This window comes from Leptopilina heterotoma, unplaced genomic scaffold (genome assembly GCF_015476425.1).
Source record: "Leptopilina heterotoma isolate Lh14 unplaced genomic scaffold, ASM1547642v1 Lhet_488, whole genome shotgun sequence".
NCBI lineage: Eukaryota > Metazoa > Arthropoda > Insecta > Hymenoptera > Figitidae > Leptopilina > Leptopilina heterotoma.
In genome coordinates this window covers 342,559-365,938 of record NW_025111105.1, presented here as the reverse complement: position 1 = coordinate 365,938, position 23,380 = coordinate 342,559, and the positions used below count along the sequence as shown (strand labels likewise).

Below are 23,380 nucleotides of genomic sequence, written 5' to 3'. Positions count from 1 at the left end.
GATGTTTTTTTTTTTAGTTTTACATATATTTTTTTTCAGTTCTTTGTGTATTGTAAATCATGTTTTTCATTTTTTTTTAATTTAAAAAGTTTTATGTCAATTTGCATGTTACTGCTTGTTTTCGAATGTACATATGTAAAAAAAAAAAAGTTGTTTATTTTATATATTTCATATATACCTTACACATATGTATAGAGCAGTTTTATAAAAAAAAAATATATTTTTAATATTGTTCTATTTGAGATGTGTTTTGTGTTGTTTATTTTAGAAGTATTGATTAATTTTTTTATGAAGTTGGTATTTATATCGGTTAATGTTTTAAAATTTTAAATTACATTTATTACATTTATTTTATTAACAAGTTTAGATTCATGAATTTGATGTCTATTACAAATTATCTAAAATCAATTAACTTGAGTTTGCAAATAATTTGTATATTGTTATTTTAATGTTTTAAATTTGGAAATTTCATAGCATGTATTTTCATATTTCATTTAACGTAGGAAATAAAATATATGTATATGTTCAATATAAAGGATACAGTAAAAGCATCAATAAAACTGAAATTTAACTTCAGCGTTTACGGTAACATATAAATTTATTTATAACATATAAAGTCCTTAAAACGTCATTAGGGTAAATTGGGAATTATGAATCAAAATTTTCTTATTTTTGAATTCTAGAAATGTTTTAAAAATGATTATAAAAATAAATAAATAACAAATTCCTATTTATGAATTAAAATTTTGTTTCTTTAATTTTAGAAATGTCTGGAGTATGTTGTTGCTTTCCAAAATTCTATCTGGACATTAAGCAAAAACGGGTAAAATGTAAAATCCCATGTGGAAATTTTCAATAGGGATATGGAAAAATTATACATACTTGAAAAATAAAAATAGATTTTACATAGGATTTTTTCTTAAATAAATATAAGCTTTTTCGGTTTATTTAAGGTATAATTATCACTCAAAATCGTGTCGCAATTTACCATAATGTTTTACATGGGAATCGAAAACGTGTTATAGTTTCTTTCAGATAATATTAATTTAACTATAATAAAAAAATAATATAACAATGATTTAATTTTAATTTAGCTTTAATTCAAATAGAATATAACATTGATTTAATGTAAAAATTTTCTTTATTTTCAAATTAGATTAACTCACTTACTATAAAGTTAAATTAAATAATTAATATTTTTTCATTATGTTAATTCAAATTTATTGTTTTGAACCTGATTAAATATATTTAATATTCAATAACTAATAATTAATTTCATATTCTTATTTGTATAAAATATTAAATTATCATTGAATTTTAAATTTCGCGCTTTACCGACGGGTAATAAGTATCTTCTTAGCTACCATCAACGGCCGCAAAGCATAATCGTAAGAGTGTATAGTGGGGAGAGCGCGTGGTGGGGTTATCTCCATAAGTATTGTGCAACATAGCAGATGAGCACATTCAGCTTACAGCACACGATTGAGATGGAGAACCAGCGGTGTGAGTGCTACAACTGCCTGATGAGGATGGTGTCGCAATACAATGTAAGTATTAATAATTAAGTAAGTAATTAGTAATAATTAAATTGTATTAATATAATATATATTTTAGTTGCAGCACCCGGGTCAAGAGGTACCGCTCCAACCAATGCCCCCAAGGTACCTATGGCACAGGCCAGAGACGCCACCACTTCAGCCGAGGTCGCCGACACCACCTACACCAGAGGCAACACCGACGCCATCACCAGAGCCCAGGTCGCCGGAAGTGAGGTCTCCAACGCCTCCCAGGTACCCGTGGCATCGGCCAGAGACGCCACCACCCTATGTGGTGCTGGGGACGCCACCTACACCAGAGGCGCAGCGAACAGCGTCACAGCAGCCCAGGTCGCCAACACCACCTCCACCAGAGGCGCAGCGAACAGCGTCACCTCGGGCGCCGACACCTCCGCATGGAGGTCGTCGAGAACGACGTCGCCGCCGTCGACGCGTCGTTATAAAAATTGTAATAAATAATTATATTAATAATTAACAAATACAGAAGGTATATTTTATAAAAATAAGCGTGTATTTATTAATATGGTACGTTAGGGTAAATTGTATAATGCATGTGTGAATGTTATAGTAGCGGTAGAATTGATGAAAATTGAGGTGGTGTGTAATCACGCATGTGTGTAAAAGTATGAGTAGGGGTAAATGGTCTGCTGTGCATGTGCAAAGATAGTGTTATTGTTATGTTCTTTTTTTTTGCGTTCTCTTAAATTATAATTTAGCTTTTAAGTGCTTTAGTTTGTAAGTGAGTTTTAACTATTTTTTTTCATTATTGATTCATTATTGATTCATTGTTGATTCATTATTGTATAGCAGTAAAAACATTAAGAATTATTTTGACTTACCGAAAAATTTGAGTAATCGCGCTTTACCTTATCGAGAGTTGACTGTATTTTCTTTTGGTTCGGTTTGTTTATTTCATGTTTTTATGTTGTGAGGTTCGACAAGTTCAATTTTTCTTTTGTTTTCTCTTACCTCTGCAAACCTCAATCGTATCCTCTCAACATTTGTTAGGCCATCGTTGGACTCCATCCGTGGTGGACTTTTTTTCAATGGATTTTTCAAACCTTTTCCATCAGTCAAATTCTGAGCTGTGAGATTTCGGTATAGTTCTACATCTCTCTATAGGTTTATTAGGCTTCTACTTACCTTTGGAATTTAAGAATTCTTTTTATGTTCCAATTAAAATAAATATTTCCCTCTGTTTGGAATAATCCTGGAAGGTTTGGATCATACTCCATTTCATCAATATTTTTAAACAGTCCATATTAATTTATTATTAATTCATTATTGATTCATTGTTGATTCATTATTGATTCATTGTTGATTCATTGTTGATTCATTGTTGATTCATTATTGATTCATTATTGATTCATTGTTGATTCATTGTTGATTCATTATTGATTCATTATTAATTCATTATTGATTCATTGTTGATTCATTATTGATTCATTGTTGATTCATTGTTGATTCATTGTTGATTCATTATTGATTCATTATTGATTCATTGTTGATTCATTGTTGATTCATTGTTGATTCATTGTTGATTCATTATTGATTCATTCCCGTGTAGAAATTTACCGTGGAAGTGTATGAGAAACTGTATAGTTGTGCTAGATTCAATCTAACAACTAGATGGGAAAAAATGGACAGGCTTGAACGAGAGATGTAACGCTAGCAACGTCAAGATTTTGTACAGTTATTTTGTCTAGTCCTTGTCTACACTGAGAAAAAAAACACGCCGTTTCAGCGGTAAAGTCCTGCAGTTTCTGCATGAGTGACACTGCAAACAGAAAACTGTTGTTTCTACGTTGGAACACTGCAGTTTTTGCATTGTGACACAGTGTTTGTGACAGTGTGTCGCAGAAACACAACGCGCACGGGAATTCAAGGAACTTATATATATGACACGGTAGTAATAGCAGAAAACTCATGCAGAAACTGCAGTGTTCCCCACAGTCGTTACAGCGGTGTTAAGCAAAGCTGAATCTACATAAGTGGATGGCGCTATTTTGGCATCGTTTTTTTTCTCAGTGTAGTAAAATAAATCATTCCTAGCCAGTTCCTGGATATTAAAATAAGCAGTTTCTACATACTGGGAATAATTGTTAGGTTTATAAATAATAAAAGAATATTTTTCAACTTTACTCTTTTGTTTGTTTAACTTTTAAACAAACAAAAGAGTAATACAAAAGTATTTGTTATTATCAAAATTCCTCTTACAATTATTTTTGAAATTAATTGTAACATATTTTGCTACATTGGATTTTTTCTTTAAAACACAAACACATTCACTATAAAGATTCGTACTTGTATACCGATAATAAAATTAATTGTATATTATATTGTTGCAATCACAAAAAATTCACTTAAAATTACCGAAGTTTTATTATTTATTATGAACATTATAATATGAAAAACAATCTGAGACTATGAATGATGACATCACATGTCCTTTTTCTTACAAATCTTCTTTTCGCTGTAAAATATTTAAAATTGTACACTGTCCCTGTTCAAAAATGGAAAACTGAAAACTTTTCACTAGATTTATAAATTTGATTTTATCTTCACAACGAGATAAGTTACAATTGTCGACTCTTGGTTTCTTTTCATCAAGCACTACGTCAAGAACTGATTTCGTCTGCTAGCTTAGTAGACTCTCAGAGCCACCTTCTCCACGAACTTGTGTACTAAATACTTAAGTCAGCGTCCTAGACAGTGCCTAGCTAATTCCTGGAAAACCTGCTATACCAACTTGTACTGAATTTTCAGTTCAGTATCCTAGACAAATTTTAGCCAGATTCTAGACTGTCTTTATAGCGAAGAAAATAAAGGGGAAAACTGTACATTAACATTTCTGGGCCAGGACAGTTTTTTCAGAATAATTTTCCACGACAAATGCTATCTAGCTGTAGTCTATTTCTAGGAAGGCCACGACAAATTTCTACACGGGTTGTTGATTCATTATTGATTCATTATTGATTCATTATTGATTCATTATTGATTCATTGTTGATTCATTGTTGATTCATTATTGATTCATTATTGATTCATTATTGATTCATTGTTGATTCATTGTTGATTCATTATTGATTCATTGTTGATTCATTGTTGATTCATTATTGATTCATTATTGATTCATTGTTGATTCATTATTGATTCATTATTGATTCATTATTGATTCATTATTGATTCATTGTTGATTCATTGTTGATTCATTGTTGATTCATTATTGATTCATTATTGATTCATTATTGATTCATTGTTGATTCATTATTGATTCATTATTGATTCATTATTGATTCATTATTGATTCATTGTTGATTCATTATTGATTCATTATTGATTCATTGTTGATTCATTGTTGATTCATTATTGATTCATTATTGATTCATTATTGATTCATTATTGATTCATTGTTGATTCATTGTTGATTCATTGTTGATTCATTATTGATTCATAATTGATTCATTATTGATTCATTGTTGATTCATTATTGATTCATTGTTGATTAAATTTGGCACTGGCAGTGTAAAGGTCTGTTGTTGGAAGCAGTTTTGATTTATAGAGAGGTTCTACGCTAACATTAATCTTTGATTGATTTGCTGGTTGATTGACATTTGCGTTAAGTTACTGGGGACGATTTGCACATTTAAATGAATAAATGAATAAATGTATGAATAAATGAATAAATGTATGAAATGTTGATAGTATTAATAAATACTGTATTTAATTTAATACCCTTATAATTTTAAATTTGAAGTAAGTGAGATTGAAATAGTTAAAACAAATGAATTAATATTGTCATAGTAAAGTCATAAATAAATTAAAATTGAGTCAATGTTGAGTTAAAGTTAATTCAATGTTAAATATTTATTTATATTAAACTAATATTACGTCTTAGTTATAAAAGATTTATTAAACTCAAAATAGTATTGATAAAATAAAGGGAAATTAGAATTAAGCCAATGTTAAACTATAGTTAAATGATGGTGAAATAAAGCTCATGCAACAAAAATGTTTAAAAATAATTATATTAAACATACATATGTACATTCACATGAAAACAAACAAATTTTTAGCACATGTACATTTAAGAATAGAAAAAAAAACAAAATTATAAGTGTGAACTTTACTTATAATATTCTAGAGAGATATCACATCTACATCGAATCAACATGTATAAAAAAAATAAACAAGAAATATAAATATGTAAAAAAAAAAAACAAAAGAATATAATATATTTTTACATATTTATATTGACATAAATAGCTTTTTATCTATTAATGAATGAAATGATAATTATTACTTTAAAGTTATTATAAGTGTAAACTTTACTTATAATATTCTAGAGAGAGATATCACATCTACATCGAATCAACATGTATAAAAAAATAAACAAGAAATATAAATATGGAAATAAAAACAAAAGAATATAATATATTTTTACATATTTATATTGACATAAATAGCTTTTTAACTATTAATGAATGAAATGATAATAAAAGAAGCATGCATCAAACACATCACAACACTAAACTTTTTTTCTGATTAAAAAAAAAAGGACTTGCAGAAATAAAAGAAGCTAGAAAAAAAAATACAAACATAATGTGAAATTATAAATAAATAAAATAAAAGAATAAGTAAAAAAAAAAAAAAAAAAAAAAAAATGAAACTGAAAGATGAGAATAAATAATGTGAAAAAAAAAAGATGAACATGAAATCTAACGTCTCTTTTTGGATGAGGCTGTTACCCAGGCCTTCATCGCTTTTGTAAGGCGTTGACGAGCTGTAGTCCTCAAACGACGAGCTGGAATGAGTATGGAGCGCCTTGATGCCGGCACAGGGCGTGGAGCTAGTGGTGGAGTTATCCTCTGTGGGTGAGTTCCGGTACGAATCCATGGAGCAGGCGCAGGTTGCCGCGCAACTCTCGGTGGTAGTGCGGGTGCTGGTTGCCGCGCAACTCTCGGTGGTAGTGCGGGTGCTGGTTGCCGCGCAACTCTCGGTGGTAGTGCGGGTGCTGGTTGCCGCGCAACTCTCGGTGGTAGTGCGGGTGCTGGTTGCCGCGCAACTCTCGGTGGTAGTGCGGGTGCTGGTTGCCGCGCAACTCTCGGTGGTAGTGCGGGTGCAGGTTGCCGCGCAACTCTCGGTGGTAGTGCGGGTGCTGGTTGCCGCGCAACTCTCGGTGGTAGTGCGGGTGCTGGTTGCCGCGCAACTCTCGGTGGTAGTGCAGGCGCAGGAACAGGGCGTGCACCTTGTGCCGGATCCACCCTCCTTGGGTTAGTTCGGACACGGATCCATGGAGCTGGTTCTAGTCTTTCAACCTGTGCTGGTACAGGGCGTGGAGCTGGCTGTAATCTAGCAACATGTGCTCGTCTCGGTGCTGGAACAGGGCGTGCACCTTGTGCCGGATCCACCCTCCTTGGGTTAGTTCGGACACGGATCCATGGAGCTGGTTCTAGTCTTTCAACCTGTGCTGGCACAGGACGTGGAGCTGGTACTAGTCTTTCAACCTGTGCTGGCACAGGGCGTAGAGCTGGTACTGGTATTGGGTGTAGAGCTGGTTCTGGCACAGGACGTGGAGCTGGTACTAGTCTTTCAACCTGTGCTGGCACAGGACGTGGAGCTGGTACTAGTCTTTCAACCTGTGCTGGCACAGGGCGTGGAGCTGGTACTGGTATAGGGTGTAGAGCTGGTTCTGGCACAGGGCGTGGAGCTGGCTCCTCTGCTAATAATAATATTGCCTCAGCTCCATTGACTAATACTCCCAAATGATTATTATCCATTTGCAAGACTTCATTAATGAGATCATTTGGGAGTATAGGTAATACTTGATCATTTCTTTGATCTACGTTGGCAGGTGGAATATCCCAATGGTTTGGCCTTGCTATGAATAAAGCTGGTTCATCCGGATTATATTGCATATTTTGCATTAAGTTTAACGCTCTATTAACTTCATTCTGAAAAAAATAGTAATAATAAATATAATAATGAATTGAAAAAAGTAATAATAAACATAATGAATTGAAAAAAAAAGTATTATTACTATGCATACTAGGTAATTCTGAAAATTTTTAATAACTTTTATATAATTTATTAATTAAATAAATGAAAAAGAGAGATTTTTGACATGTAGAAAAAAAAAAGAATTTGAAAAGAAAGAATTTTGAGAAAATTATATCTTTATATTAATTGAGAAAAAAGAATTTGTTAAGAAAAATATAATCCGTTTGAGGTTATATCGTTGTAGTAATGAAAAAAAAGAATTTGAGAAGAAAAGATTAAAGACGTTTGACATGTAGAAAAAAGAATTTGAGAAGAAAGAATTTTGAGAAAATTATATCTTTATATTAATTGAGAAAAAGAATTTGTTAAGAAAAATATAATCCGTTTGAGGTTATATCGTTGTAGTAATGGAAAAAAGAATTTGAGAAGAAAAGATTACAGACGTTTGACATGTAGAAAAAAGAATTTGAGAAGAAAGAATTTTGAGAAAATTATATCTTTATATTAATTGAGAAAAAGAATTTGTTAAGAAAAATATAATCCGTTTGAGGTTATATCGTTGTAGTAATGGAAAAAAGAATTTGAGAAGAAAAGATTACAGACGTTTGACATGTAGAAAAAAGAATTTGAGAAGAAAGAATTTGTTAAGAAAAATGTAATCCGTTTGAGGTTATATCTTTATATTAATGGAAAAAAGAATTTGAGAAGAAAAGTTTACAGACGTTTGACATGTAGAAAAAAGAATTTGAAAAGAAAGAATTTGTTAAGAAAAATGTAATCCGTTTGAGTTTATATCTTTATATTATTGGAAAAAAGAATTTGAGAAGAAAAGTTTACAGACGTTTGACATGTAGAAAAAAGAATTTGAAAAGAAAGAATTTGTTAAGAAAAATGTAATCCGTTTGAGGTTATATCTTTATATTAATGGAAAAAAAGAATTTGAGAAGAAAAGTTTACAGACGTTTGACATGTAGAAAAAAGAATTTGAAAAGAAAGAATTTGTTAAGAAAAATGTAATCCGTTTGAGGTTATATCTTTATATTAATGGAAAAAAAGAATTTGAGAAGAAAAGTTTACAGACGTTTGACATGTAGAAAAAAGAATTTGAGAAGAAAGAATTTGTTAAGAAAAATGTAATCCGTTTGAGGTTATATCTTTATATTAATGGAAAAAAAAAATTTGAGAAGAAAAGTTTACAGACGTTTGACATGTAGAAAAAAAGAATTTGAAAAGAAAGAATTTGTTAAGAAAAATGTAATCCGTTTGAGGTTATATCTTTATATTAATGGAAAAAAGAATTTGAGAAGAAAAGTTTACAGACGTTTGACATGTAGAAAAAAGAATTTGAAAAGAAAGAATTTGTTAAGAAAAATGTAATCCGTTTGAGGTTATATCTTTATATTAATGGAAAAAAAGAATTTGAGAAGAAAAGTTTACAGACGTTTGACATGTAGAAAAAAGAATTTGAGAAGAAAGAATTTGTTAAGAAAAATGTTATCCGTTTGAGGTTATATCTTTATATTAATGGAAAAAAAGAATTTGAGAAGAAAAGTTTACAGACGTTTGACATGTAGAAAAAAGAATTTGAGAAGAAAGAATTTTGAGAAAATTATATCTTTATATTAATTGAGAAAAAGAATTTGTTAAGAAAAATATAATCCGTTTGAGGTTATATCGTTGTAGTAATGGAAAAAAGAATTTGAGAAGAAAAGATTACAGACGTTTGACATGTAGAAAAAAGAATTTGAGAAGAAAGAATTTGTTAAGAAAAATGTAATCCGTTTGAGGTTATATCTTTATATTAATGGAAAAAAAAAATTTGAGAAGAAAAGTTTACAGACGTTTGACATGTAGAAAAAAAGAATTTGAAAAGAAAGAATTTGTTAAGAAAAATGTAATCCGTTTGAGGTTATATCTTTATATTATTGGAAAAAAGAATTTGAGAAGAAAAGTTTACAGACGTTTGACATGTAGAAAAAAGAATTTGAAAAGAAAGAATTTGTTAAGAAAAATGTAATCCGTTTGAGGTTATATCTTTATATTAATGGAAAAAAAGAATTTGAGAAGAAAAGTTTACAGACGTTTGACATGTAGAAAAAAGAATTTGAGAAGAAAGAATTTTGAGAAAATTATATCTTTATATTAATTGAGAAAAAGAATTTGTTAAGAAAAATATAATCCGTTTGAGGTTATATCGTTGTAGTAATGGAAAAAAGAATTTGAGAAGAAAAGATTACAGACGTTTGACATGTAGAAAAAAGAATTTGAAAAGAAAGAATACTTACAAGATTTTGAAAGTCTCTTCGATAGGGACAATTAACTGCGTTGCAGAAGCAGTACATCTTATGCTGATTCGGATCCTTTAAAACAAAGTAAATAATTACTTTTAATTATTTAAAGCACTTCCATTACTCATTTGAATAATACTACTCACCATTGTAAATATTAGAATTATAGAAACAAAAGAATCACAATAAAACGCCGGTTTATGCCGCATGAGGTTTCTCTCACCAGTTTCAACAATTTATAAATGCCTGTTTAGTCCAGTCTGGTTTAGTCTGAGGTTAGGTTGTCTTAAAAGATGGTGGCTTTATCTCAGGGGTGTCCTAATGAAACTAAATTCCTATCCTTTCACAATATTCTTAATTGTTAGAATTTTTTAATGAGTAATAATGGTTTTTTTAATAATTAAAAATTTAACTTTTATTTTACATAATATTATGCATAAAATTACTTAATAAATATATGAAATAATAAATTTAAAATATTGTGTAAAATAAAATTTAAAAATTCCCGCCACACATTAAACAAGTAGGAAAATGTGGAAATTACAAACCAATATTTCTAAAATATAAGCGAATAAACATTTCTTGCTTTAAAATAATAATAAGTATATACTTATTATTACAAATTTTTTGTTTGATTTATAAAATTAACAAGATTATTATTACTATTTTCAACATTAAACCTTAATAATTTTTACTAATGAAACTAGCCAATGAGAAAACTTCTATTCTTTTAGAGCCGTTGAACATCGATTCATACATATCGAATCTGAAATTGACCTTGGCGCGAATTTCAATTTAAATTCAAAAATGCTTTTAAAGATTTAAGAATATGTTATAGAAAAATTAACTTACCTTTATTAATAAATTATTATTATAAATAATTTTATAAATTATATTATTACTATTATTATTATTATATTATTACTATTATTATTATTATTATTATTATTATTATTATTATTATTATTATTATTATTATTATTATTATTATTATTATTTTTATTATTATTATTATTATTATTAAACAAAAAAAAGTTAATTAAACTTACCTTACTTAAATAAATAGTTATAGTTTTAGAATATATAAATATTAATTATAAATGAACATTTTATTTTTACATATAATAAACATATATTTTCATATATTTGTAAACAGTAATTCTTGTAAACGATAATTATACGAATTTAAAATTAAACAAGTGTAAATATTGTATATTGAATATAATAAATGTATGAACTGTTATTAATACTATATTTAATTAAATACCTTCATTAGTATTACGTTAGATAATAAGGTATACATTTTAAGGTTATGTTTAATAAAATAGATTTTAAGGTTATGTTTAATAAAATAGATTTTAAGGTTATGTTTAATATAATAGATTTTAAGGTTATGTTTAATATAATAGATTTCAACAACTTTTACAAGCGCCATCTATTAAAATTTTAATAATCTTATTAGTGTATACAATATGACGCCATCTTTTCCCGCGAAATACAAACGATTCAGTTGTGGCGCCATCTCTCGGCACAACACTCAAACCGCACTCTGTCGGTAAAACAAAATGGCGTCTCACTGTCCAAGCGGTTTGAATTTTTCAAATAAATTTTTTAAATTTCCCGCCAAGCAAGTTTGAATTCGCTAGTAGCGCCATCCATCAGCGGTAGCCGGCACTAAAAAGAAATCGGTCGGTAAAACAGAGAACCCTCTCTAAGCCACTTGAAAGTTTGAAATTAAATTTTTAAATTTCCCGCCATGCAGGTTTGAATTCGATGGTGGCGCCATCTGTCGGCGGCAGCCAGAACTAAAAAAATCGGTTGGTAAAACAGAGAACCCCTTCTAAGCCACTTGAAAGTTTAAAATTAAAATTTTAAATTTCCCGCCAAGGGGTTTGGAATTTGTAAGTGGCGCCATCTAGCGGTGGCAGCAGGAACTACACTCGGTCGGTAAGGTAGAACACCCCTACCAACCACTGATAAAGTAGAAATCTGCATTACCGACCGAGGGTACTTAGCCGAGATCAGAACCTGTCCCAGATCTCTCCTAGCTATACTACTGAAATTTACGATCATTTTAGTAACAATGCAGCAGCTCCATTTTTATATACAATAATGGCACAACCACTAGAGAACAACGCGCCTTGCTTTTGCTTGTGTTTATTTGGAACTGATAATAAGTTTAATTTCCAAGATGTTCTTAACCGTTGGAAATTTATATGTCGAGAGCTAAATGGCCAGGGTATTAAAGTAGCTGGTATCTCTTCTGATGGTGATTCGCGGTTACTAAAAGCTATGCGCCAAAAAATGAATCTTGGCCTTGAACTTCCTAATTTTGATGACATTGAAAACAATTATTCGATCCCGGAATTTCACGCAGCAATTTTGCCAAATTTACTCTGTACTCAAGATACAGTACACATTGGTGCAAAATTAAGATGTCGCTTATTAAAATATTCAATAATAATGCCTTTAGGACATTTTATTATTTCTTCTGGACATTTACAAATTTTAATAAATACTGTTTCCAAAGATAAACACCTTTTGACTCAAAGTGACTTATCATCAAGAGACAAAATGAATTTTGGTTCTGTAATTAAAATTTGTGACCCAAAAATTTGGGCATTATTGGAAAATCATGTGCCGGGTAGCGAAGGTACCAGAGAATATTTGAAAATTACTTATTACGTACTGAATTCCTATCTATCCGTATCAATAACAGTTATTGATAGAATATACTACTTACGGTATAGTGTATTCTTTCTACGATTATGGAGAGCGTGGCTGAATTCTAAATTGGATTACTCTGTGACAAATAATTGTATAACAGCAAATGCTTACTTATGCATTGAATTAAATGCACATAGTATGCTAAATTCAATTTTCCAATGTATGAAAGAGAAATCAGTGAAACATTTTTTAATTTGGCAGTTTGGTAGCCAACAATGCGAAAGCTTTTTTCGAAATCTTCGGTCTACTAGTACCACATTCTCAACAGTAGTAAATTGCAGTCTGTTAGAGACAATACATAGAATTCAACGAATTCAATTACAAGCAGATATTTCTGTCATGGACTTTCAAAGTGAATCTGAAAATCTGCTTTTTCCACGAACAAAACATTTAAACTCTTCGTATGAAATTCAAGATAAGGAAATAAATTCTCCTTCAGTTTTATTGGATAAAAATGTAATACTTCCTGATAATTTAACTATCAAAGATGTACTTGAACGCGCAAAGAAAGATGCACACTTAATGTCTAGTTCATTGGGCATGACTGTAGATATAAGTCAAGCTAATGATATCCAAATTCGAAATATTAATGTGTGCAACGAAGATATTGAGGATATCGATAACGAAGAAATTTCAAATAACGAAGACTTTTCAGAGAATACAGAAAATAATAATGATGATGTCTTACAATCTGAACAAGTTTTACAGGATTTAACGATTTTATCCAATATTACAGGAACATTAGAGATTTCTCACAAGATAACACACAAATTCGACAAGACAGTCCATTCATAGTAGTTAAAGACTCTAGTGGAAAAGAGCATGTTGTTAGAAAATCCTCCATTTGTTGGCTTCTAAATTCTAACAATTCAAAATTAAGTAATGATCGATTACAAAGAGTAAGGACATCCGAATATGAAAAATATTCTGCATCAAATAAAACGCCTGTATGTGATATTCATAAATCAGAAAAAATATTTGTGGGAGATTGGTGTTTATTTAAAAAAATCGATAGTGAGAATTGTTTAATTGGTTTGGTCCTTGGCTTCGCTTATGTAGATGGTAAAACTTGGAAAAGTGTCGAATTTTCAAATAACTATGCCAACGTTATTGTAAATAAAAAAAAATTGGCATTTTATGACATTGGTTTAATATAAACGATTGTGGTAAATTGATGATTATTGAAATGGATGTTCATGGCTATCTACCAATTCAACAATATAGAGCAACAATTCCTTCACCAGAAGTAACACAGACTGGATTGTCTTTAGATACCAATGTTTACAATGTTATTAAACAAAGCTTGTAATATAAAGCTTTATAATATAAAAGGTTGTGAAATATTATAATGTTAATATACGAGAAAAGATTAAAAAAAATAAATGTTGTACAAAAATTCCTACCTACCTTAATTACGTCCTCCTACATTAATTAACAATTAAAAAAATTTTTTTTTTAAACTGATGAAAAGTAGGTATTTTATCTCGATTTTCCCTAATGTGTATATTCAATTATTATTATTTAATTTTTAAAAATTTGTGCGTACTTAAATGTTTTTCTTTCTATTGGGATTAATAATTATTAATTATTAATAAAAGGATAATACAGTCTTATTGTTTCCAATTTTATTATCTAACATAATTAACATTTTAACATAATTAACATATTAACATAATTAATAATAGTTCCCTAATTAATAATAATTTATTAATAATTTATATTAATAAATTCGTATTTAAATTTTAATAATTACTTAATTAATATCAATTATTTTAAATATAAACTATTATAAATAATTTCTTAATGTTTTGAATATAAGTTCAACACTTTTCAAATTTTTAATTAAATTAGGTCAACAAATTTATCACGCCCGGCAGATAAAATGGCGCTAATACATGCAATAGTGTATTACGTGGGGGGGTAGAAAATGGTAAAAAACATCACGTGATTTATAGACCGTCCGAATATATTTTATTTATTCTGTGACACAAGACAATCTAAAGAGGGAATTTGTGAATATAATATAAATACCAGCAATTCCATACCGAATCCCTTCGAATCTAAAGCATAGTCCTCACGATTCCATGCGATTCCATGTGAATCCATTCAAATAAACGCAAGAGTACGCGCGAATTACGGTAGTTGCTTGAAATACTACTAAACGGCAGAATTATATAATCTGTTTATAAGTTTCTACCAAATACTTTGAATAATGTGAAAGTACTATTTTTCTTACTTTTAGAACAGAAATTACTCAAATTATTAGGAATTTTATAAAATCTTTATTTATTTTTCGAATATTGTTCAATTGGATTTTAAGTGATCAGCCCCTCGTATAGAATTTCAATAAATTTTTACTTAAATCCTTATTTCATATAGAATTTCAATAAAGAGCCCTTTTCTCTATAAGTATCTGCTTTTATTCTTTCTTTTGAAATTATCCAACATTTTCGACTGATTTTTATGAAACTTTTTACTTCGTCAATTTTTAAAAAATAATTTGACACTTTCTCAAAAAAAGAGCTCTTTACCGTAAAGCAAAAATAAATAAAAATAAAGAAACCTAATTAAAATTTATTTTGTTTCGATATGATGTTTCTATGAGTCACAATCTTATTTCCACCATAAAAATTGAGAGCTGAATGTGACTTGTGGAAGAAAGTGTCCAGAAATGTTGTGAAGGTTGCCTACGTAAAAGATTAACAGTATCAAAAAACAAGGAATTAGTAATTCAATTTGTTAAGTAATTTAAACAATATTTTGTAATAATGAAAGTTAATATAAAAAACATAAATGAAGGGATTCTTATTTATGAGAAATGTACGCAAAATATAAATATGTCAAATTTAAAAAAACAGATGTTGATAAATTTTTTATTTTTTTCAATTTTAATATATTCGGGTCCCGTGTAGAAATTTGTCGTGGCCTTCCTAGTGTTAGCCTACAGCTAGACAGTTTTTGTCGTGGAATTTTATTTTCAAATAACTGTCCTGGTTCCTTAAAGTTAATGTACAGTTTTTATACAGTTTTCCCTTCATTTCTCTCGATATGGAGACTGCCTAGTATTTATCGTGATGCTGTCTAGGTTACCGACAAAAGGAATTATAACAAGTCCGTCTAGCAGGTGTCACTAAATTCGTTATAGTAACTAACTAGCATACCAAATCTTCTACCTTTATTGCGTATGTAATACATAGATTCTTTCTGTTTTGAAACGAACTTTTAAGAAATATAAATCCTTGTAAAAATTAAAGTTGCATTTAATGTAAAGGTTTTAAAACTATATTTGGATAATTTATTCTTTAATTTAAAGACAGATTATAGGTTATAAAAATGTTATAAAAATTATATTTTTTCTTATTGATATCAAGACTTTGAGATAATAGTAAAGAAATTTTAATTGTTTATATGGATTACCTGTTTTTAGATTCGAAAAAGAATCTAAGCTTTCAATAATTTTATTATTTTTGACATTTTCTTACAAACATGACTATTTTTGAACAATATTATAAGTTGGTAGCAGTGGTAGTAGCAGACGACTGTGCGTGTCAGCGTGTGTGGTGCAGAAATTGTTTAAAAAAAGTTTGTTAATCAGTGTCATTTGTAAAGAAATTTACTGATGAATCTTCTTATTGAACTCTAGGAATAGTATATTAACAAATTCCGAAGATTGGAAGGGTCATAGAAAGATGAGGAAAAAGTTATTTTTGATACATTAGTTATCCAGATATCAACTCTGAAAATTTAGATGATCAACTATAGACAACAATAACATGTGCGCGAAATATAATAATCTAACCGGAATAAAAAATTGTGATATGTAAGAAATAGTTTTGTAATAATAAAGATTTTTTAAATATACATAATATGTATGTTCAGTATTATTAACGTATATAAATATTCAACCTTTATAGGAACGGTATATTTTAATATCGTGGATTTGTCCAGAAACGTTCAATTTTAATAGAAAGAGACTAGACAGCCAGCCTGTATATATTCTAGATGTTTCTAGCGTCACATTCCTAGTTCGCTTCTGCCCAGATTTCCCTTCAAGTTCATAGACAGAATCTAGCGCAACTAGGCAGTTTCTCATAAACTTCCACGATAAATTTTTACACGGGCGTCAAATCATTATATTTCGACTAAAGTCGTTGCGGCCTAATTTTTAAAAAAATTGATACTTTTAGAAATGAATCTGTATGATCTCTGAAAATCGAAATGAAAAGAATTATATTAAAATATTTATTACTTTTCTTAAAATATGAGTGTAAAGTGGAGAAGGTGCGAAAAAATGGAACTTTTTTAGCAATTAGAAAATATTTTTAAAAAGTATTGAAAAATTCTGAAAAGTGCAAAAAGATTTATTGATTCATGTTTAAAATTAGTTGATTAATTATTCTTTAATAATAAAACTAGTAAAAATATAAAAATAATAGATAAAATATGTTTTTAAAGTCGATTCGCCAAATAACCTAATTTTGACGTCTTTATCAATTAATTACGAGAAGATGGAATTATTGAATTAAACAAAAACTCACCAACTATAGAGTATTTTTGATGAACTTTCAGGATTTCTTATCACTTTTTTAATTTTTCCTTTAAATATACAAGAAATATTGAGTTGAAAGTACGCGATTTCTGAATTGTTGCGTACTTTACAGCTTAATAACTCTGTTAAAGAAAAATAAAAAAATTTGGCATTTTCACAACTTCTAAATCACAACGAAAACTATACACTTACAAATTTTCGTTTTGGTCCCGGGTCTAATTTGAAAAATATAAAGGTTTTAAAATTGTACACTTTTTCAGGTTAAAACTATTATATTTTCTTAAAATTGAAGTTGGCTTTTAATTTAAACACTGTGATCGGAACGTGATCTCGTCGGTTATGGAAAGGGATTTTAAAATAGTAGAATAAGTAATTCTTGTTTTTTGTCGTTTTTTGCTATTTTTGCATTTTGATGCAAAGGAATAAAATAAATAAATTTTTATAGATTAGAAAACATGATTAAAGATAATTTAACAAATATATAAGGTAAAAATTAATTCCTTTTTTTATGATTTTTAATTAATAAATAATTTTTAATTTTATCTAATTTTCCAATTACTAATTAACTAATTTTCCAAAATAATACAACAAAATTCAATAAATTTTAGAAATAATTTAATTTTTCAAAATTTTGTATATTTGTCATTTTTAATATTTTTATTAATTACAATTTAATAAAATGTACCTCTAGAGATACTAATTAGCAATTTCAATTTTTAATCTTTTTAAAACATTATTTTAATGAATAATAAAATTAAAAAAAATGTTTTTTATATTTTTCGTTTTAATTTATCATATTTTATATTATGTATATTTTTATAAACAAAAATCCATTTTTTTATATTCTTTATATTAGTTTTTATATATTATTATTGCAAAATATTATTTTTATAATTTTCATCAAACAAAAAATTTCTGCCCTGTTTTATCATACTGTTATGCCTTTACGTAGGCAACCCGCTTTACTCCACCTTTCTGTTGTGCGGCCATTTTTCCCCAAATCAAGTCACCTACATCTGCAAATTGTCATCGTAGAAATCGTTTTGTGGCTCGTAGAAACATCGTATCGAGACCAAATAAATTTTTACTAACTCTTTATTTAATTTTATTTTAGGGTGAAGGCCCACTTTTTTGATTAAGTGTTTAGTTTTCTTTTAAAAAGTGATCGAAGTGGTAAAATACAGGAAAGTCGTGGAGAGTGGGTTGGTAACACTGACAGTTCTCGACCTCTAACTCTTTATTTCATTTGGTCCCCAGTAAAGGCCTATTTTTTTGATTATGTGTTTACTTTTTAAAAGAAATTGTCAAAGTGAAGAAATACAGGAATTTGGGGGAAAGTGGGTTGGCAACACTGAAAGTTCTTGACCTCAAACGCTGTTAAGATAATTTTTATTTGACAGAATGTTATATTGTCAAATTTTTATATAGACTCATTTTTATTGGATTGATTCAACCTTTGAAAATATTTTATTTTGGTCGAATGCTGCAATAGCATTATAATGAAAAGAAATCTGATCCAAGTTAACATTTTATTGACAAAGCTGTTACTGTCACCACGAGGTTCAAAGACTCCATAAACTTATTTATCGACATTTCAAATTTAACGGTGAATAAAACAAAAGTTCAACTTCTAAAAAAAGGTAGTTTTCGGATTACTTAAGGTAAGTCCATTGCAAAAAGGTAAGTGTATAATATATATGTACTAACTTTCCAAAGTGCACATTTACTTCTTGTGTGCCTGTCAATTTCACATCAGCAAAAATGCAGTCTATGCAAGGTAATTTTCCTATTGGAGATAAGTCTCCTAGATCTTTATACTTAAAATGCAAGTTCAACTCATTAGAAAAGGCAGTTATAAAATTAAATAAGGTAAGTGTATTGCAATTAGGTAAGTGTACAATTTATGTTCTATCTTTCCACAGAAAAATGTAGTAATTTATATTTAGAATGTTAGAGGTGGCCATTTATTTGTGGCCAATGTATTTTTTTCAAGAAATCCTGCATACATTGCCACCTCTGGTAAAAAGCTATCACCATTACTGCTCTTAGAAATTGATAAACAGCAAATAGTTATGCTGTGTTTCATTTACACCCACACATTCCCTAATAAAAACTAAAATTTATATTGGGAAATTTGAACTTAACAACGTTGCAGGTCGAGAACTGTCAGTGTTGCCAACCCACTTTCCCAAAATTCCTGTATTTCTTCACTTTGGCAACTTTTTTTAAAATAAAGTAAACACTTACCTAATCGAAAAAATAACTTTTACAATTTTTTAGGAGTGGTCCACTCAAGGTTACATTTTTTTCATTCCTTAAAAATTAGCTATTTTTTGAAAGTCAATTGTTTTTTCCAAATAAAAATAAAACAAAGCTATTACAGTGTAAACACTTACCTAGGGATCTAAACTAAAGCATGGAATAGAAACCTCCGATTAATTTGCTTTCATAAAGAATTTTTTCGAAAAAAAGCTTAGGCGGTCCACTCAAGGTGACATTACCCTACTCACCCAGTACTGACTGCCAGTATAGCAGTACTGACTCCAGTACTAAATCAGTACTGGAAAAACCCTGGACTGCATACATCATTTTTCTATTTTTCTCCGTGTAATATAGACCGCCATATTGGATCCGCCATTTTGAATTTTTAGAAACCGACATGGGATTCGTCATCATCGACCCCAAAATCTCCCGAGTAATGATTTTTAAGACAATCCAAACAAATTTTAATTATGTTGTCCGCCATATTGGATCCGCCATTTTGAATTTTAATAAACTGACACCGGCTTTGTAATCAGCAATCATAGAAACACCTATGTTGTAACTTTCATGAGCTTACCTATTTTTTATTGCGCTGTGTATGGTATAATTAATTTGTTTGTTTGGAATTTTAGATGTGTTTTTGAGGTAAGGTTCGATAGATTTAATGTTTTATATGAATTTTCAATTAAATAGCTTATATAATAGTTTATTTAAATTAAGGAATCTTAGAAAATTATTAATATGCGGTTAGATTCAATTTTGATAATTCAAAAGTGACCATTTTAATCATTTTAGGGTATTTTTTGAGGTTAGGGCGAAACCAGGACCCGTTGGACAAATTCTGATGGCGGATTCCGATTCAGCGCATCGAAATACATCGGAATATATATGTCTAGACCCCAGATATAGACACTTTATTTTTTTGTGTGGCTGTGTTATAGTTACGTGCAAATCCCCCTTTATCAAATTTTAGCTAAAACCAAAATATATACACATCTAAGCTTAAGGTTATTATTGGTACGTTTTTTGTACATAGTGCAATACCGAGACCAAAAGACTTATGAGTAAAATGCAGTAACAATCGAGCATACGTATATAATGTTTATATTAAAAAATAAATAAGGCATTAAACCTTAGATATTAAACTAATTCTTTGTTTTTGCTTATGAAAAATAAAAAAAGTATTCTTTCGCCCACCCATTTAACAATATCTAATTCAGACGAAATGTAAAATTAGGTTCCAAATTCTAATTTTAAATATTCACTCAGCATTTTTATTTCCCCAGTAGCCCCAATATTACGTGCTATTTGGGTTATTCTTAATCCTATAAGGAAACCATTACCATGTTTTTTTAAAAAAACAAAAATATAGTTTCTACACGGAGAAACTTTTTCTTCTAATATTAAATATATTTGGTTATTTTTTTCTAAAAGTACGTTAGAATGTGAGGATTTTCAGTGTATTGTGCTAATAATTTCAACATTAATACGAAAATATGATAAGTTCGTTATATGTGGACGTCCACATGAAAAGGGCCCATATTGTCTGTTGCAGTTTTCGAGCGAGATAATCGCAATTTAGTAATTTTGAAGCAAAATCTTAATTTTTTTTATTTTCTATTATCAATCTACATGTTTTGACAAGTCGAATCATGTGGTTTTCATTAATTTATCGATAATTTAACTATTTGATTTCATTGGTTCTTTAGGAAAATGAAAAGGGCCCATTTTGTCGGTCATTTGCAAAAGTAATCCGAATTTTAAAAATGGAGGTGTGGTAAAATTTAAAACCTCTTGATTTTTCATCTCTATGGTGTCCTGGAGTGTATTCTTATCTGAATAACTTCCGAGAAGAACCAGAGATATTGATGTTAGAATCTTTTTTTTGTAATTTTCGAAATGAAAATTTGGATATTGCATCAATTTTTTCATAATAGAGACTGTCAAAAAATTTGTAATAAGTATAATATCTATTCTTTTTCTTCAAATGACACAATAAAATGGTACCTAATCATTAATCTTGTAAAAAAATGTTTTTTAATAGAAAAAATCTCCTTTTTAGAAAAGGGCCCATATTGTCGGTTTTTCGTATTTTCAAAATTAAGAGGGGGGTGATGGTTTTAAAAATTTAAAACCTATTGGTTTTTAATCTTTTAGGTACCCTGGACTGTAAAAAATTCTTATCTGAATAACTTCCGAGAAGAACCAGAGATATTGATGTTAGAGTCTTTTTTTCGTAATTGTCGAAATGGAAATTTGGATATTGCGTCATTTTTCATAATAGAGACTGTCAAAAATTTTTAGTACTTAAGTACAAAACTTTTGAAAATTAAGAGAGGGGATGGTTTTAAAAATTTAAAACCTGTTGGTTTTTCATCTTCAAAGTCCCCTGAACTGGAAACAATTCTTATCTGAATAACTTCCAAGAAGAACCAGCGATACAACAATTAGTCGATATGGCAATCTTTAATTCCGTTTTTCTCGAAATGAGGTTTGTGGCGTTCTAAACTTTGAAATTTCGTAGCTCAGCGAATTTTTAACCAAAAAAGTTCTAAGACCACTCAAAATTTTTCAAATTTTGCCAGGAATGCGCCCATATTGATAACTTCAATAGTGCCAAAATGGGCCCTTTTCATGTGGACGTCCACATATATTAAGCAACCTTTGGTGTACAAAAATTACTATCTGCATTAGAAATAGTCTTATTTTTGTTTAGAAAAGAATAAGATGCCAGTTTTTGTTTGTGAAATAATACCGTAATTCTAACCTTTTTTCCACATATAGACAGAATATATAACAGACATTCTAACGTATCATACCACTTTTGGAAGGACTGCGGGTGGACTTAACCGATTTCGTCCGAGCATCACCGAGTCCATCACCTGACGTTTCAAACTAACCCTAATGTTTGCGAAGTTGAAATTCACACGTGTATGAAAGAAAAAAGCCTTTTATTAATAAACCTGAATGTCTCTTCATGCCAAATTAAATTCAAGAACTGTTCCTTAATATTTTTGTTTGTTTGTTTATTTTTTTTAAATGGCCTCTTGTTTTAACAAATAGCCAGTACGTAATCAATATTGAGTTCCAATATAAGGTTGTAGCCACTCGATATAGGAAAGTAGAAGATGTTATTAGTTCTGTTCCAATTGTGTGTGAAGATGATTTTTGTTTTAGTTTTATAAATTTCCTCGTTAGGATTTCCTGGCACAGAAGATTCATAGAAACTGCATGTAGATTTCCTTCTCTTTCCGTTAGAGCTTTGTATCATATTGAATCGTTGTTTGAGATTACTTGGTTAGATCAGAGGATAGGGCGGGAATTTCAAATTTGAATGGGCGTTTTTCCATTGCTGGAAGGGAATAAATATTGAGAACAATTCTGCCGTTTAAAGTAAGAAGATACATAAGCGCCAATGTCGTTTAGGTGTTTATTCTTATGCTTACACTACACAAATTTTGACCTAAGCGACAATGGCGCTTAAGTATCTTCTTACTTTTGATAATAATAAATAAATGTAAACAATAATTTGTTAAAAATAATAAAATTGTAAGTAGAATCCTTCTTAATTTTTTTGCATGGTACCAAAAAAATTTGAGAAATTCAGATATCTTATTGTTATATTTATATTTTTTAAAAAAATTTTAATTTTAAATTACATTGAGTAGTACACAACCTACGCTTTGATATAAACAAAAAATTAAAGGAGAAATTATTTTATTTATTTAATATTTTGTTGTTTACTTCTGTCATGTATTATTGTGTAAGATGGCCATCAGTGACATTTATTTAAATTTTTTAATGTTAATTTTAGATACTTAAGAAATATTGCAGAAAAACTAATTAAAAAACATCTGATAACAAAATAATTGATCTAATTGACACCAGAGATGAAACTCCATTCGTAGGTTGTGCCGAAAGTTACGACCAAACGACATTGATTGAAGATAGTATTTGACACTTTTGGCTACATATATAAACTGTTTCTCCGTACTTACC

General features: G+C 29.2%; 2 protein-coding genes across 2 annotated transcripts; one reads left to right on the top strand and one right to left on the bottom strand.

Moving 5' to 3' along the window:
• Nucleotides 1–1,262: 1,262 nt before the first annotated feature.
• On the top strand, nt 1,263–2,869 carry LOC122507626 (extensin-like). The gene is made up of 2 exons (XM_043620433.1): nt 1,263–1,547; nt 1,615–2,869. The coding sequence occupies exons 1-2, from the start codon at nt 1,455–1,457 to the stop codon at nt 2,029–2,031; spliced, it is 510 nt and encodes a 169-aa protein (XP_043476368.1). The 5' UTR covers nt 1,263–1,454; the 3' UTR covers nt 2,032–2,869.
• A 3,373-nt stretch (nt 2,870–6,242) lies between these two features.
• LOC122507627 (skin secretory protein xP2-like) lies at nt 6,243–7,544 on the bottom strand. The gene is made up of 2 exons (XM_043620434.1): nt 7,153–7,544; nt 6,243–7,020 (listed from the first exon to the last, which is right to left on the bottom strand). Exons 1-2 carry the CDS (start codon nt 7,480–7,482, stop codon nt 6,274–6,276), a joined length of 1,077 nt encoding a protein of 358 aa, XP_043476369.1. The 5' UTR covers nt 7,483–7,544; the 3' UTR covers nt 6,243–6,273.
• Between the last annotated feature and the right edge of the window lie 15,836 nt (nt 7,545–23,380).

Coding starts and splice junctions, on each gene's coding strand:
- LOC122507626 (XM_043620433.1), top strand. CDS start 1,455: ATGAGCACATTCAGCTTACAGCACACGATTGAGATGGAGAACCAGCGG. Junction 1,548..1,614: donor GGATGGTGTCGCAATACAAT/GTAAGTATTAAT, acceptor TATATATTTTAG/TTGCAGCACCCGGGTCAAGA.
- LOC122507627 (XM_043620434.1), bottom strand. CDS start 7,482: ATGCAAAATATGCAATATAATCCGGATGAACCAGCTTTATTCATAGCA. Junction 7,021..7,152: donor CACGTCCTGTGCCAGCACAG/GTTGAAAGACTA, acceptor GTGCCAGCACAG/GTTGAAAGACTAGAACCAGC.